At 42.4% G+C, this 16,613-nt stretch overlaps 1 protein-coding gene across 5 annotated transcripts in view; it reads left to right on the forward strand.

Annotated features, from left to right (window-relative positions):
- The first annotated feature begins 712 nt into the window (after positions 1-712).
- Positions 713-16,613, forward strand: part of LOC140508164 (uncharacterized) — a 29,995-nt gene continuing 14,094 nt past the window's right edge. For 2 of the 5 annotated variants that reach the window (XM_072615937.1, XM_072615932.1), the window contains exons 1-2: positions 715-941; positions 2,192-2,341. Coding sequence is in view for 4 of the 5 variants with exons in the window: in XM_072615932.1 (XP_072472033.1) it covers positions 2,309-2,341 (33 nt within the window). In the remaining variant the exon portion in view is untranslated. The other 3 variants (XM_072615935.1, XM_072615933.1, XM_072615934.1) reach the window with 3 other exon arrangements.

Here is a 16,613-nt window from a genome sequence, read left to right on the forward strand (position 1 = left end):
ACACATCACCTTAAATGCCAGATTGGAGTGTGCTGTGCATTAAGGGCTGATCTACCCTGAGAGGGTCAAACATCCCAATTATCTTCCTGTAAAAGACCTTCGCTTAAACAGGCCATGGGCTCCCGCTGCATCCTGGGCTATCTCCAGTCACCCTGACCCATCTCTCCACTGGCCCCAGATGGCTCCCTCCCTGATGCCATGGTCCTCTTTGAGAACCAAAGACCACCACCAGTGTGCCAGAACACATCTGACCGTAACTGAGCCCCATGAGAATTTAAACAAGGAGAAATGTACCAGTGAAACTGACCACATGTTATTGACAGCCTCCATTCTCAAGCAGCAGAACTCGGCTTGGCTGTGAATCACTGGCTTTTCTCTGCTGTGAATCAACCTGGCTCTCCCCCTCCCACCCCCTAAAGTCCCGACTCTTTCCTCCAGTGAGGAATCAGGCGGTGGAGGCATGGGGGAGGAGGGGCTCTGAGAGATGCCCAGCCTGGTGGGTGATGTCCCAGGTGGATCAGAGCCCGGGGGTGGAGTTTGGAGGCCTGGGAGGGGTCTGGGGCAGGGGAGGGCTCATCCCAGGGAGGGAGGTAATTGACATGATTAAGGGCGGGGCTTGGGGCGGAGCTCCTGGCCCTCGGTGTGATTGGAGGAAAGGGCCCACCCTGGGGCTTCGGGGGCGGGCAGAGGGTGGGCCCTTTCCCACCCTCCCCACCCTCCCCAGGGGGGCTGGCTGAAAACAGGAACTTGTGCTGAGATTGGGCTGCCTTCTTCCTTTGCGGCTGAACTATCTCTCCCTTCCCTGGGAGCTGAGATCTCTGCGTCTTCTCTCGAGTTAAGATTGCGCTGCCTTCTTCCGTTAAAACGGAGCTCTCCCTGCCTCTCTTGGAGCTGAGATCTCTCTGCCGGCTGGACACTACCTCTGTGGACGCAGGTCCCAGGTAGGTCTGAGCCTGCCCCCTCCCACTCACACCCCCCACCTCCTGGCTTCCGCTAGCAGCTCTCACCTTTGGATCTCATCCTCCTCTCTGACCACGTGGTGAGTGCCCTTCTGGTCTACCTGGAATAATCCTCCCCCTTCCCCCCCAGGCCTGGCTACTGGACGACCTCCCAGCTCTAACTCTTTCCAGACTTCCAATCACCCCCCAAAGATCTGAGGTCACCCTCCCCAGTCTTAACACTGGGTCTCCTTTTCCCCAAATCCAGACTTTACACCTGTTTTCTGTCTTCCCATCAGGACCCAGAAATCTTGCATCTCCTGTCCCCAGCTTTTGGTTAGAGATTGACCAAGCCCCATGTAAGGATCCACAACTTCTGCCTGCCTCGAGGATCCCACTTTGGAAACAGGAACCAAACCTCGTGCCTGGCCCCCCTTACCTGGACCTGCAGCTCCTGGGCTGCTTCCCTATCAGAACCCAGCCACTGGCTCCTGGTATCTGGACTTCCTGGAGGGATTTCAGGCCTGAGCTCTCCCAGAGGGTCCTAGGAGTCCTCCCGACCTCCTAGTCAGACCCCAGGACACAGGCCTCCTGTTCTTCTAGACTCATGTCCCCTGGAGCCCTTCTGTCACTGCAGTGTCCCTGACCTCCCTGCCATGACCTGGGGTAGAATGTCTTCCTACCAGACCCTACCTGGCCTCCCCTTCCCCAGGCCTCCTGCTTCCCTGCCCCTTCTTTCAGAGCCCTCAGGCCCCTTGCTAGGGTGCTGAATCCCACACTGAATTTGGTCTCCCAGCCTCAGGCTTCTCCTGGACATTCCCTGGGAGCTCCATCCCAGAGCCCCACCCCCACCTTCCTAAGCTTCCCTCCTCCCTAGATCAAGCAGTCAGTCTGCTGTCTAGATAATGTGTGTGTGTTAATTGGGGAGATGGGGTGCAGGGAGGTCAAAGGACAAGCTGGAGGGACATCTCTGCTTCAGGTGCCATTAAAGTACTGACTGGTCTCATCCCCCCTTGGGATCCCAAGCCCCTTCTGACTCCTGGTTCTCTGAAGGAGAATGGCACAGGGGAAGGGGACAGAAGGAAAAGGAGCAGGACAGGGAGGGAAGTAGTCTTTCTGTTCAGACCACCTCCATTTCCAAACTACCCCTGCCTGCTTTTTCCCTGCCTCTGTATGTTGGGGTCTCCATCCTGAAGGCAGAACCAAGGTATTTGTAACTTCTATGGGACCTCATCTTCTGTAAATCCCTGTAGGCCAGTCTCCTGCTCAGGAAGAAAAAGGAAGGACCTCTGCACCTCTGGGATCCTCCCTCCTCAGCTCAGCCTGCAGACCAAGGCCTGGCCCAAGCAGTGAGCCTGGAGCTTGAGGGAATGTCCCCTGGGATCCACAGACCCCCAGCCCAGGTGAGTGTAGTCCATTCACAGGCTTGACCATCATCAACCAATGAGACCTCTTCCGCAGACCTAGAGAATTGTCTCTGAGGCTTGTGATACCTTTCCTAAGGACTGCTTCATTACAAAAACAGGCAGGAAATTGAAAATGGTAGCAACAACACTGCCCTGCTCCCTCCTTTTGGATTTTTTAACTGATTCATTGAAACTTTAGCATCTTGTCCCACAGTCCTCCCCACTCCGCCAAACTGCTGCCATCCAATGTTTTCCCTCATGATCCGTGAGTCACAAGGAAGACCACATCACTCATTTCTCTTTATTCCATAGGGTTCACATTTCTGTGTCACTCCCTTCCCCCACACCTCCGTGGAACTTCTCCCCCCTCCTCTCTGTTTCCTTTCCAAGATCCTTCCAGTACCAAGTGAAGGGACAGGACACCCATTGACTCTGAGTCTTGCCTGGCCAGGCCTGGAGCAGAGCCCTGAGGCTCCCCCAGCTCTGGTCCTCTGCAGGGCTGTCAGCAGAGAAGAAATTGTCCTCCCGGTGCTGCTCCCATCCTCCTGCCTCGGGTCACACGCCTTCCCAGGTCTCTCTGAATCCTTCCCACTTCTCATGTCTTATAAGCATTTAGAAAGGGTAGTGACACTGTGCTAGTCTACTGTGTCTGTGCTCATCCTTTGTTGCCAAAGAGGACCATGCCATCAGAAATAATGACATGACTTGCACTTGGCTGTGTTTTGAGTGAGGGAGGGCTGTTTGCAGGTCACCAGCCTCACTTCTCCTCCAGAGCCATCTGAATCCAGGGACCAGAAATTCATCAGGATGACTGGAGATGACCCAGGATGAGGCAGTTGGGGTTAAGTGACTTGCCCAAGGTCACACAGCTAGTGAGTGTCAAGTATCTGAGGTGAAATTTGAACTTAGGTCCTCCCGACTCCTGCACTGATGCTCTATCCACTATACTACCTAGCTACTCCAACCTACTGTGTATGCAAAGGAAGGAAAACCCGCCCCCTGCCCATTCTGATGGGGGAGAAAACCTGTGAGCAGCTTTGTCCACACAAGCTCTCTACAGTACAGAAGGGAGATACCTTAGAGGCTCACGGAGGAAAATCCGTTTTTAAGAAGGTGAGCTCTTAGTTGATACTTGAAGCCAGAAGGTGATAAGGAAGGCCATTCCAAGCATGAGAGACAGCCCCTGGAAAGGCACAGAGTCAGGAGACGGCAGGCAGGGGGCCAGTGTCCCTGGGTCAGAGAGGTGAGGAGGAAGGTGGAAGAAGACTGGAAAGAGGTTTGAGGCTGGTTACCTGTGTCTACTATGTTCAGGAAACTGAGGCAGACAGAGGTTCAATGAGTTACCAACTGGGGTCACATAACTAGTGTCTGAGGCTGGATTTGAACTCATCTTCATGACCTTCTACCATTTCCTAGCCCCCCCAACATTGCCTTAGCGTGCCCATCTTTCCACACGTCTCCAACATGTACTGCTGCCAGTTTTTGTCATTTTTGTCAATTTTACAAACTATAAGATGAAGCCTCCAGGTTGTTTGGTTTATCTTTCCCTTATTAGTGGCGTGGAGCATTTTTTCCTGTGGTTGAGAATACGTGGCAGTTCTTCTTTTGAGAATTCTTTGTTTTTGTCCTTTGATCATTTATCTGTTAGGGAATGGCTGTTAGTCTTATGTCTGTTCATTGTTTGTATATCTTGGACACCAAACCCTTATCACAGAAATTTCATACCAAAGTGTTTGGTTTTGTTTCCCATTCAACCACTTTCTTATCCTGGATTCTTGTCCTGGACAATGTTGTCTGTGCAGAAGAAGCTTTTCAGTTTCAAATCATCAAAGTTTTCTATTTTTATAATTGCTTCTGTCTTTTGTTTGGCCCAGAATGCATCTCCTACTCTTACCTGTGAAAGGTACATGATCTATTTCTCTCCTAATTTTTTAAATAGTGTAATCTTTACTATTAAGGTTACATATTCATTTGGAAGAGGCAGCTGTATGACAAAGTGCCCAGAGGCCCAGGTCTTGAGTCTAAAAGACCTGAGTTCAAATCTGGCCTCAGACACTTACTAGATGTATGGCCCTGGGCAAGCCATTTAAACCTCTTTGACTCAGTTTCTCATCTGTGAAATGAGCTGGAGAAGGAAACTGCAGATCTTTCCAATGTCTTTGCCAGAAAAATCCCAAATGAGATTACCAAAAATAGGGCATGACTGAAACAACTGGACATCAACAGAGACATCCCTGTGGATGTGTTGTAGAGTGTGGTGTAAGATGTTGGTCTAAGGCTCATTTCCTCCCTGACTTTCTTGTTAATTTTCTCAGCAGTTTTTTTAAACCAAATAACTCATTTTACCCAAGGTAGTTGTTTTCCACTTTATCAAACACTGGGTTACTGGGTTCTCTTGTTTCTCCATCTCTGTATTTAATCTCTTCCATTGATTTCCCTCTCTTTGTTATTTTATCAAACTCAGATGGTTTTGATGACTGCCGTTTTATTAAATAATTTGAGTTCTGGAAATGTTGTTCCATCTTTGTCCTTACTTCTTTTCATCTTTTCACTTCCTTTTGTAGATCTTTTGTTTTTCAAATGAATTTTGGTATGGTTTTATTCAGCCTTGAAAAATATCCCCTTCCTAACTCTATGTTTGTTGTTCTACAGCCCTTTCATACTCATTGTGACCCCATTTAGGGTTTTCTTGGTAGAGATATTGGAATGGTTTGCCATTATCCCCTCCATCTCATTTTACAGATGAAGAAACTGAGGCAAACAGAGTTAAGTGACTTTTTCAAGGTCACCCAGTAAGAAAGGGATTAAGGCCAAATTTAAACTCCAGTTGTCTGACTCCAGACTCAGCCTTCTGTCCACTATACCACCTAGCTGACCCCATAATTTCATTAATATAGCATTAAAAGGATAAATTATTTTGACTAATATTGTCATTTTTATTATATTTGTCAATTAAACCATGAGCGCTGGACATTCCAGCTACTTAGGTCATCCTTCATGTCTTTAAGGATTGCTTTGTGCTTGAATCTACGACTCTGCTGTACTTTGGGAGGGGGGTTCTCTTTCTGTTATTCTTTCTTGTGTTGTATTATAATTATATTATTAATATAATAGATATGGTATTGATTTTGAGGATTTATTTTGTAACTGGAACTTTGCCTAAGCTATTGATTTTCTCAGTAACTTTACTTATTCCCTGGGATTTTCCAAGCAAACTTTCTATCATCATCTAACAGGGATCATTAGATCTCTTCATTATCTATCTGAACTCCTTTTACTCTTTTCCCTCATCTTATTGCTACTGCTAGCATCTCCAGAATATGTCAAGTAATAGTGGAGAGGGGAGGCATCCTTGCTTCACTTTCAAATTTATTGAAAAGGATTCCAATGTTGTTCGGCCTAGAGGCCAATGGGCTACCTGAGCCTTTCTTACCTGTCATCCAGGTCTTCGGGGATCAGCTGGATAAACGTGTTGAGAGAAGAGACTTTCCAGAGTCGAACAAGGGTTAGGCTTTATTCAGGGTCTTAGTTACATGTGCAGGGTGAATTCTTCCTCAGGAGAAAGGAATCCTCCTCCTCCCAAGGGGGTTAGGATTGTACAGCAAGAGGATGGGAGCGGAAGGGGGGGGGACCCTCTTCTCTCCAAGGGCCCCTCAGCATGAAGAGGTCCCGGAGGGGACTCCGCATGCAGAAGAGAGGGGAAGGACCCCCAAAGGGGACCCCGCAGCCAGAAGAGGGCCTTCAGGCTTTCCTGTCCCTACTTAAGCTCTCCCTCCACATAGTTTCCACATGAATACTGTGTGTGCTCTCAGCCCCTAGCTAATTAACAACAGGTGTGCTCAGACCACGGGCCAATCTCAAGGGTGGGATGCTCTCCCCAGCAAGTTTCCCACTGAGAAGAGGTGGAAATGCACGAGATAGCCCATGTTTCACGCCTCAATTCCCAGCTGTTCCCTAGGGGGCCTCATGAGAACTCTGAGGTTTAGAGGTCCTCACCTTTACCTGCCCAAGACTGTCCACATGAAAACCGAGCTTACACCCCTAACACAATGTATCTCTATCACATGTGTACTTGCTTTTGGATTTGCGTAAATGTTTTAATGATATTGAAGGTCCCACTGTACTGATACTTTTTATTGTTTTTCTTGTCTATTTATTTATTTTTAATTTTCAACATTCATTTCCACAAAATTTTGAGTTCCAAATTTTCTCCCCATCTCTCCCCTCCTCCCACCCCATAATGCCTTGCATTCTGATTACCCCTTCCCTCAGTGTGTCCTCCTTTCTATCATACCCCTCCTTTTCCTCATCCCTATCTTCTCTCTTTTCTTGTAGGGCAAGATAGATTACCTGTATTTCTTATTTCTCAGTTGTATGCAAAAACAATTCTCAACATTCATTCCTAAAAATGAGTTCCAACTTCTCTACCTTCCTCCCTCCCCACCCATCCCCACTGAGAAGGCAAGCAATTCAATATAGGCTGTATATGTGTAATTATGCAAAAGACAGTCAGGTTGTATAAGACTAATTCTATTTCCCTCCATCCTATCCTATCCCCCATTTATTCTATTCTCTCTTTTGACCTTGTCCCTCCCCAAGAGTGTTTACTTCTAATCACTCCCTTCTCCCATTTGCCCTCCCTTCCATCATCCCCCCCACCCCACTTATCCCCTTTTCCCTTAATTTCCTGTAGTGTAAGATAGATTTTCATACCAAATTCAGTGAGCATGTTATTCTCTCCTTAAGCCAAATGTGATGAGAGTAAGCTTCACTTTTTCCCTCTGACCTCCTCCCTTTTCTCCTCCATTGAAAAAGATTTTCTTCCCTCTTTTATGAGAGACAATTTGCCCCATTCCATTTCTCCCTTTCTCCTCCCAATATATTCCTCTCTCACCCCTTAATTTTATTTTTTTAGATATCATCCCTTCTTATTCAACTCACCCTGTGCTCTCTGTCTATATGTGTGTGAGTATGTGTGTGTGTGTGTGTGTGTGTGTGTGTGTGTGTGTGTATGTGTGTGTAATCCCTCCAACTACCCAAATACTGAGAAAAGTCTCAAGAGTTACAAATATTATCTTTCCATGTAGGAATATAAATAGTTCAACTTTAGAAAGTTCCTTATGTTTTCTCTTTCCTGTTTACCTTTTCATGCTTCTCTTGATTCTTGTATTTGAAAGTCAAATTTTCTATTCTGTTCTGGTCTTTTCATCAAGAATGCTTGAAAGTCCTCTATTTCATTGAATGACCATTTTTTCCCCTGAAGTATTATACTCAGTTTTGCTGGGTAGGTGATTCTTGGTTTTAATCCTATTTCCTTTGACTTCTGGAATACCATATTCCAAGCCTTTCAATCACTTAGTGTAGAAACTGCTAGATCTTGTGTTATCCTGATTGTATTTTCACAATACTTGAATAGTTTTTTTCTAGTTTCTTGCAATATTTTCTCCTTGACCTGGGAACTCTGGAATTTGGCTACAATATTCCTAGGAGTTTTTCTTTTGGGATGTCTTTCAGGAGGTGATTGGTGAATTCTTTCAATATTTTGTCCTCTGGTTCTAGAATATCAGGGCATTTTTCCTTGATAATTTCATGAAAGATGATATCTACCCCCCCCCCCCTTTTTTTATCATGGCTTTCAGGTAGTCCCATAATTTTTAAATTGTCTCTTTTGGATCTATTTTCCAGGTCAGTTGTTTTTCCAGTGAGATATTTCACATTATCTTCTATTTTTTCATTCTTTTGGTTTTATTTTGTAATTTCTTGGTTTTTCATAAAGTCATTAGCTTCCATGTGCTTCATTCTAATTTTTAAAGAACTATGTTCTTCAGTGAGCTTTTGAACCTCCTTTTGCATTTGGCTAATTCTGCTTTTTAAAGCATTCTTCTCCTCATTGGTTTTTTGGACCTCTTTTGCCAATTAAGTTAGCCTATTTTTAAAGGTGTTATTTTCTTTGGTATTTTTTTGGTTCTCCTTTAGCAAGTCGTTGACTAGCTTTTCATAATTTTCTTGCAGTGCTCTCATTTCTCTTCCCAATTTTCCTTCCACCTCTCTTATTTGATTTTCAAAATCCTTTTTGAGCTCTTCCATGACCTGAGACCATTGTTTATTTATTTTGGATGTTTTGGAAGCCTTGACTTCCTCTGATGGTATGCATTGTTCTTCCTCATCAGAAAGGATGGAAGAAAGTGTCTGTTCACCAAGAAAGTAACCTTCTATAGTCTTATTTTTTTTCCCCCTTTTTGGGCATTTTCCTAGCCAGTTACTTGAGCTTTAAGTCCTTTGTCAAGAGGAAGGTATACTCTGGGGACCTGTAAGTTCTCAGTTCCTCCAAGGTGGCACAACCACGGGAGAGGAGTTTACTCCTCTCCTGTTCTGTGCATTGGTCTGAGAGCAACCAAAAACTTTTCTGCCCAGAATCTATGAGTAGTAGAATTCCCTCTCCACAATCGCCTGCAGCTCCATTAGCCAGTGATCCTCCTCACCCCAGGGTCATACTCAGGGCTGAAATTCCTGTCAGCTGCTCAGCTCCCTGGGGCTTTAGGCAGAGGTCACCAAAAATGGATGCTGCTGCTGTATTTTTAACATAAATGAGTGTTGTACTTTGTCAGAGGCTTTCTCTCTTATGTATTCAGTGATTTTGGATGTTTTAGTTTTGTATCTGATTAAGTATGTTTTCCTAATGTTCAAGTATGCTTGCATTCCTGGTATAAATTCCACTTGATAATGAATGATTTCTTGATTAATTCTCTTTAGTCATTTAAATATTTTATTTTCCCCCAATTACATTTAAAACTATTTTTAATACTCATTGTTTAAGTTCCAAGTTATATCTCTCACTCCCTCCCTAACTGTTTCTTGAAATGGTAAGCAATCTGGTGTAGGTTATGCATCTTCAATCATGTAAAATATTTCCATATTAGTCATTTTGTGGAAGAAAACTTCTACTATAAAAGGAAAGAAGAAAGGAAGGAAATAAGGAAGAAAGAAAAGAAGGATGAGGAAGGAAAGAATGAAAGATGGAAAGAAAGTAAAAACTACACTATCTACACTATCAGTTCTTTGGTGCAGATAGCACTTCTCATCATAATTCCTTTGGGATTGTCTTGGACCATTTTATTGTTGAGAAGACCTAAGTCATTCACAGTTGTTCATCATAAAATATTGTTACTATATGCAACATACTGCTCACTTTCCTCTGTATCAGTTCATGTCAGTCTCTCCAGGTTGTTCTGAAATTCTCTAGCTGCTCTGTTGTTATTGTATTGAGAGTTTCTTGTTTAAAAATTTTAATCACTTTTCATCAGTGATACTGCCTTGTAGTTTACTTGCTGTGTTTTATCTATCCCTAGTTTAAATATCAGGTCTATATTTGTCTCATAAAACAATTCTGGGAGGATACTTTCTTTTTTGGGGGAATTATTTATGATGTCTGGGTACCAACTCTCTACAAATTCTAAAATTCTCTTGTGAGTTTGGAAACCCAGGAGTTTCTTTTTTTCCCCCTTCGGTAGCTCCTTTACATCTAGACCTATTTGCTTTTCTGTTCTTCTGTGTTTGATCTTTTGATACTTTGAGGAATTCATATTTTTGCAAGCATTCCTCTATGTCAGTAACATCACATTGCTCATCATTGTTCTGATTATCCATTTTCTTTCTTCTGATTTCTGTCATTTCACCTTTTTCATTCATTTTGTGAATTTAATTTTCTGCCCTCTTCTTTTTAATCAGATTGGCTAAGGGATTATCAGTTTTATTAATGTTTAAAAAAAACAGCTTTTGCAGCTAAGATGTTGGAGTAAAAACAGGGACTTGCTAGAGCTCTCCCCTCAAAGCCTTCCAAATATCTGTAAAAAATAACTCTAAACAAATTCTGGAGCTGCAGAACCCACAGACTGACTGGAGTGAATGAAGCAAATCTGCAGCTCAAGACAGTCTGGAAGGTTGATAGGAAGCATCTATTACACTGGGCTAGGAACAAAATGGAACACAATGCAACATGGGCTGCACTGGAACAGACAGGGCTAGAACAGATCTCACGGGACTGGATCAATGGCAGCTGTGGCAGTTTCCAGATTTCTCAACCTAAAACTGCCAAAGACAGCATAGATGGTCAGCTGGAAAATTCTGTGGGACCTGATCTGGCTGGGGTCCAGCCCTAGCCCTCGGGTGGAGAAGGAGGAGGTGATACAGGCCAGCTCCAGTGACTGCAGCAGCAGTGGCAACAGTGGCTGCTTCTACAACTGCCAGCCCACAGATGGTGAGGGATGGAGCAGCTGATACAAAACCCCTGAAGCCCAGAACAGTATACCCTCCCTCACTAGAAGCAGGATCTTACTTTGGCAAAGAGTTAGAAAGTCAAATATTTGACTTGGAACATGAGCAAACAGCATAAAAAAACTCAAGACTCTAGAATCTTATTTTGGTAACAAAGAAGATCAAAACATACCAGAAGGAGACAACAAAGACAAAGGTCCTACATCAGAAGCCTCCAAGAAAAATATGAATTGGCTGCAGGTCATGGAAGAGCTCAAAAAGGATTTTGAAAATCAAGTAAAAGAAGTAGAGGAAAAAATGGGAAGAGAAATGAGTGATGCAAGAAAATCATGAAAAACAAGTCAACAGCTTGCTAAAGGAGACCCAAAAAAGTACTGAAGAAAATAATACCTTAAAAAATAGACTAACCCAAATGGCAAAAGAGGTCCAAAAGTTCACTGAAGAAAATAATTCCTTCAAAATTAGAGTGGAGCAAATGGAAGCTTATAACTTTATGAGAAATCATGAAATTATAAAACAGAACCAAAAGAATGAAAAAATAGAAGACAATATGAAATATCTCATTAGAACAACCACTGACCTGGAAAATGGATTCAGGAGAGATAATTTAAAAATTATTGGACTACCTGAAAGCCATCATCAAAAAAAAAAAAAAAAGCCTAGACATCATCTTTCAAGAAATTATCAAGAAAAACTGTCCTGATATTCTAGAACCAGAGAGTAAAATTGAAATGGAAAGAATCCATTGATCACCTCTTGAAAGATATCCCAAAAAGAAAAGTTGTAGGAATATTGTAGCCAAATTCCATAGCTCCCAGATCAAGTAGAAAATTTTGCAAACAACCAGAAAGGAGCGATTCAAGTATGGTGGAAATACAATCAGGATAACACAAGATCTAGCAGCTTCTACGTTAAGGTATCAAAGTGCTTGAAATATGATATTCTGGAGGTCAGAGGAGCTAGGATTAAAACCAAGAATCACTTACCCAGCAGAATTGAGTGTAATACTTCAAGGGGGAAAAAATGGAATTTCAAGCATTCTTTCTGAAAAGACCAGAGCTGAATAGAAAATTTGACTTTTAGATATAAGAATCAAGAGAAGCATGAAAAAGTGAACAGGAAAGAAAAATCATAAGAAACTTATTAAATTTGAACTGTTTATATTCCTACATGGAAAGATGATCTTTGTAACTCATGAAATCTTGCTTAGTATTAGGGTAGTTGGAAGAAGATAGATAGATAGATAGATAGATAGATAGATAGATAGATAGATAGATAGATAGATAGGATGGATGGCACATGGTGAGTTGAATAGGAAGGGATGATGTCTAAAAAATAAAATTAAGGGTTGAGAGGAATATATTGGGAGTAAGAGAAAGGAAGAGGTAGAATGGGGTAAATTATCTCACATAAAAGAGGCAAGAAAAATGTTTCCCAATGGAGGGGAAAAGGAGGAAGATGAAAGGGAATGAGTGAACCTAACTTTCATCAGAATTTTCTTAAGGAGGGAGTAATATACACACTCAATTGGATATCTTACTGTACAAGAAAGTAAGGGGAAAGGGGATGGGGGAGATAATAGAAAGGAGAGGAGACTGGGGAAGGGGGTAGTCAGAAGCAAACACTCATGAAAAAGGACAGAGTCAAAGCAGAAAATAGAATAAGTAGGGGTTAGGATATGAGGGAGGGAAATTAGAACTCAAAGTTTTAAAAACAAATGTTTAAAATTGTTTTTATATGCAACTGGGAAATAATATGTATAGGCAATAGGGTGTAGAAGTCTATATTGCCCAGCAAGAAAGTAAGAGGGAAGGGGATAAGGGTGGGGGGCAAAGAGGAGGAGAAGACTGCTGGAAGGGGTAATCAGAATGCATGCCATATCAGGGTGGGGAGGGGAGAGATGGGGAGAAATTGTGGAACTCAAAATTTTGTGAAAATGAATGTAAAAAAATGAATGAAAACATCTTTTAACAAAAACAGCTTTTAGTTTTATTTATCATTTCTATGATTTTTTTTGAATATTTCCTTTTTGAATATCATCACTTTTGTGCTTGTTTTAGGTTTGTTTGATTTTCTATTTTATTAAAATGCATATTCATTTGATTAATCTATTTCCCTTATGTCTTCCTTCTATTTTCTCAATGTGTAAGTGTCAGAATATGTCTTCCCCTTGGGAACTGCTTTAGCTGAATCTCCAAAATTTTGGCATATTTCTCCATCATGATCATTTTCTTTTTTTAGAAATGATTAATCATTTTGGTGATTTCTTATTGGACTCAGTCATTATTTTGATTTAATAGTATTTTTTTTCCAATTATATGTAAAGCTAGTTTTCAACATTCATTCTTTGAAAATTTTGAGTTCCAAATTCTTCTCCGTCTGACCCTTCTCTCTCTCCTCCCCAAAAGAGCAAGCAGTCTAATATAGGTTAGACATGTGCAATCATGTAAAACATTTTCACATTTGTCATGTTGTGAAAGAATAAGTGAAACAAGGGAAAAAAACCCCACATAACCCCCTGCCCCAAAGTGTGGCTTTAATCTGCATTCAGACCCTCATCAGTTGTTTCTCTGACTCAGTCATTATGAAAGATTTCATTGTTAAGTTTTCATTTAGGTTTATATATTTTGTTTGCTATCCCTGAACCATTTTTCATTCTTATTTCTTTATGGGATGAAGGGATATATTGATAATTTCTGTCTTTTTATATTTTTTTGCAGCATCTCTGTGGCCTGGTTAGATTTTCTAAAAGTTCCATGTAGTACAAAGAAATATGCATGTTCCTTTGCTGTCCCATTTAGAAGATGCCCTGAGTCTTTTACCTCTAGTTTCTGTACAAATTTGCTCATCTCGCCTGTTTTATTTCATATTATTATTTCTTGCTCTCTTTTTTCCTCTCAGTCATGTAGAATCCACTTCCTGTCTTCCCTTTCAGCTAGTGCTGTTCATTAGTTTTTTAAATTTTATCACTTTTGGTGCCCCCTTCCAACAAGGACTTTACTCCTTCTCTTCATTGTCCATCGCTGATACAGAACCCCTTTGTTCCTCTGAATTCTTTCTTTTCTCTATGTGCTTGATACTTTCAAATCCTTCAAGGTATCCATTCTAAGCTCTGGCCTCCAGGTGCTTTCTGGCACTGCCTTGTAGGACTTACACCATGATTCCCTTTTTCCATTGTGCTGTGCTTTTAGAATACTGAACATTAAATATATCCCTTGTGATAAGGAATACTCATTCTATTCACCTATTAGGAGTGGGGAACCTGCAACCTTAAGACCACTTGTGGCCTTCTAAATCCTTAAGTGAGGCCTTTTGATTGAATCCAAATTTTACAGAGTAAAAAAAATGTAAATTTTTTCTATATAGTTTGGATTCAGTCAGAAGGTCCCACTTAAGGATTTAAAGGGCCACATGTATCCTTAACAACACAATTTCTGTACCCCTGTTGACCTTTTTTTTCTACATTTGCCTGGAAATCTCATCCCAATATCTATGCTCTCCTGGTCCTTCAAGTGCCAGTTGTCCCCAGGGTTCCAAACCCCCAACTCCATCACTACAAGTTGACTTTTCAGGCACCAAATCCCTCAGAGCTCAGTGTGAGGCCCTTCTCTCCCTTCACCCATCAGAACATTCATCAGTAAAAGCCTCTGTGCCCTCCAAAGTGAGGACTCCTTCTTTTCTCCACCTTTTCAATCTTTCCCCCTCCTCACTACTCCCCTCCATGCCCTTCGTGTCATGAGACCACAGAGCTCGCCTTCTCCACCCTCCTTCTACTTCATTTTTCTTTGGCCTATGACACTTCTGATCCCTCTCTCCTCCTGAACACTTTGTTCTCTCTGGATATTTTGGACTCTCTCCTCTTTCCTAGTTTTCTTCCTACTTCTCTGACCTTTTCTTCTTTGTCTCTTTTGTTGGATCCTCCTCCTGAGCATGACCTTTAACCACACATAGGTGTCCCTCAGGCTTATGTCCTGGGTCCCCTCTTCTTCTTCTTCTCCACTACTTTACTAGCTGATCTCATCAGCTCCCATGGATTGCATTACCATCTCTATGTGGATGACTCTCATATCTCCCTTTCCTGCCCCTATCTCTATGCTCATTTCTAGTCTTGTATCTCTGATTTCTTAGAGATATTGCAAATTGATTGACCAGTAGATATCTCAAACTCACTATGTCCAAAGCAGAATTTGTGATCTGTCCTCCAATCAGTCCTTCTCATTGTATTGTAGAGGGCTACACTATCCTCCTTCAGAGTCACCACATGGGAGTCATCCTGGACTGCCCACTATCTCTTACTCCACATATCTAATATGGTTCCAGAGTTTGTCCATTTCACCTTCACTACATCTCTACAATATACCCTATTTCTCCTCTGACACTGCCACCAGCCTGGTGCAGGCTCACATCACCTCACAGCTGGGTGATTAAGAGAGCCTGCAGGTGGGTCTGCATACCTCAAGGCTCCACCCACTTCAGGCCATTCTCTGTTCATCCACAAGAGTAATTTTCCCACAGTACAATTCTGACCACCTCACCCCTCTACTCAAGGAACTCCAGTGGCTGCCAATCACCTCCAGGATCAAATACAAAATGTTCTACTTTTCATTTAAAGCAGCCCCTCATAACTATGCCCAAAGGGCTATAAAACTGCACATATTGCCTGACCGAGTAACACCACTTCTAGGTTTTAATCCAAAGAGATCATAAAAAGGGGAAAGGACCCACATGTCCAAAAATATTTTTAGTACCTCTTTTTCGTGGTGGCCAAAAATTGGAAATTGAGGGGATGCCCATCCGTTGGGAAGTGACTGAACAAGTTGTGGTATATGAATGTAATGGAATGCTATTGTGCTATAAGAAATAATGAACAGGTGGACTTCAGAAAATCCTGCAATGACTTATTTGAACTGATGCCAAACAAAGTGAGCAGAACCAGAACACTGTACACAGTAACAGCCACATTGTGCAATGATTGACTTTCGTAGACTCAGCTCTTCTCAGCAATGCAGGGATCTAAGACAATTCCAAAAGACTCAGGACAGAACATGCTCCCCACGTCCAGAGAAAGAACTGTGGAGTCTGAATACAGATTGAAGCAGACTATTTGCTCTCTTTGTTTCTTTTTTCATTCTTGTGGCTTTTCCCTTTGGTTCTAATTCTTCTTTACAACATGAGTAACGTGGAAATATGTTTAACATGAATGCATATGTAGAGCCTGTATCAGATTGCCCACCATCTAGCAGAGAGGGGAGGGGACAGAGGGGAAGAAAACTGAAAACTCAAAAACTTATGGAAGTGAATGGTGAAAACTAAAAACAAATAAATTAATTAAAAATAAAAAAATGAAGCCCATCATAGCCTAGCCCCCTCCCATCTTTTCAGTCTTCTTACACCTTTCTCCCAAAATGTATTATCTGATCCAGTGACACTGGCTTCATGGCCTCTCTCACTTACAGGCTCTTTCAGTGATCCTCCCCATGCCTGGAATACTCTCCTTCCCCAGGTCAGGCTACTGACATTCCTGGCTTCCCTTAAGTCCCTACTAAAGTTCCTGCTTCTCCAGGAATCCTTCCCGAACCCTCTGAATTATTCTGCTTCCCTCTCTCTTATTTCCTATGTGTTCTGTAGGTAGTTTGCTTTGTTTTATTCATTTGCATATTCTCTCCCCATTAGATTGCAAGCTCCTTGAGGGCAAGGACTCTCTTTTGCATCTTTATGTGTCCCTAGTGCTTAGCATCTTGCCTGCTTTAATAAATAGATGTTCAATTGAAGTGAAAATTTCTAGTTCTTGATAAGACTCTGGCCTGCCACTCTCTTCTCTCTATTCCCCCCTTTCTCTTCCCCCTTTCAGGTATCTTCCTATGGTGTAATGTAGGCTCACCAAAGAAGCATTCCCTGTAGGCAGGATGTCCCAGGATTCTCTCCTCTTCACTATTACCTCATTCATCCCCATCTCCTTGTGTTCTTTTAGGGAAAAGTCTCTTAGAGGTCTTTC

Source organism: Notamacropus eugenii, chromosome 5, assembly GCF_028372415.1.
Source record: "Notamacropus eugenii isolate mMacEug1 chromosome 5, mMacEug1.pri_v2, whole genome shotgun sequence".
In the NCBI taxonomy this organism is placed as follows: domain Eukaryota; kingdom Metazoa; phylum Chordata; class Mammalia; order Diprotodontia; family Macropodidae; genus Notamacropus; species Notamacropus eugenii.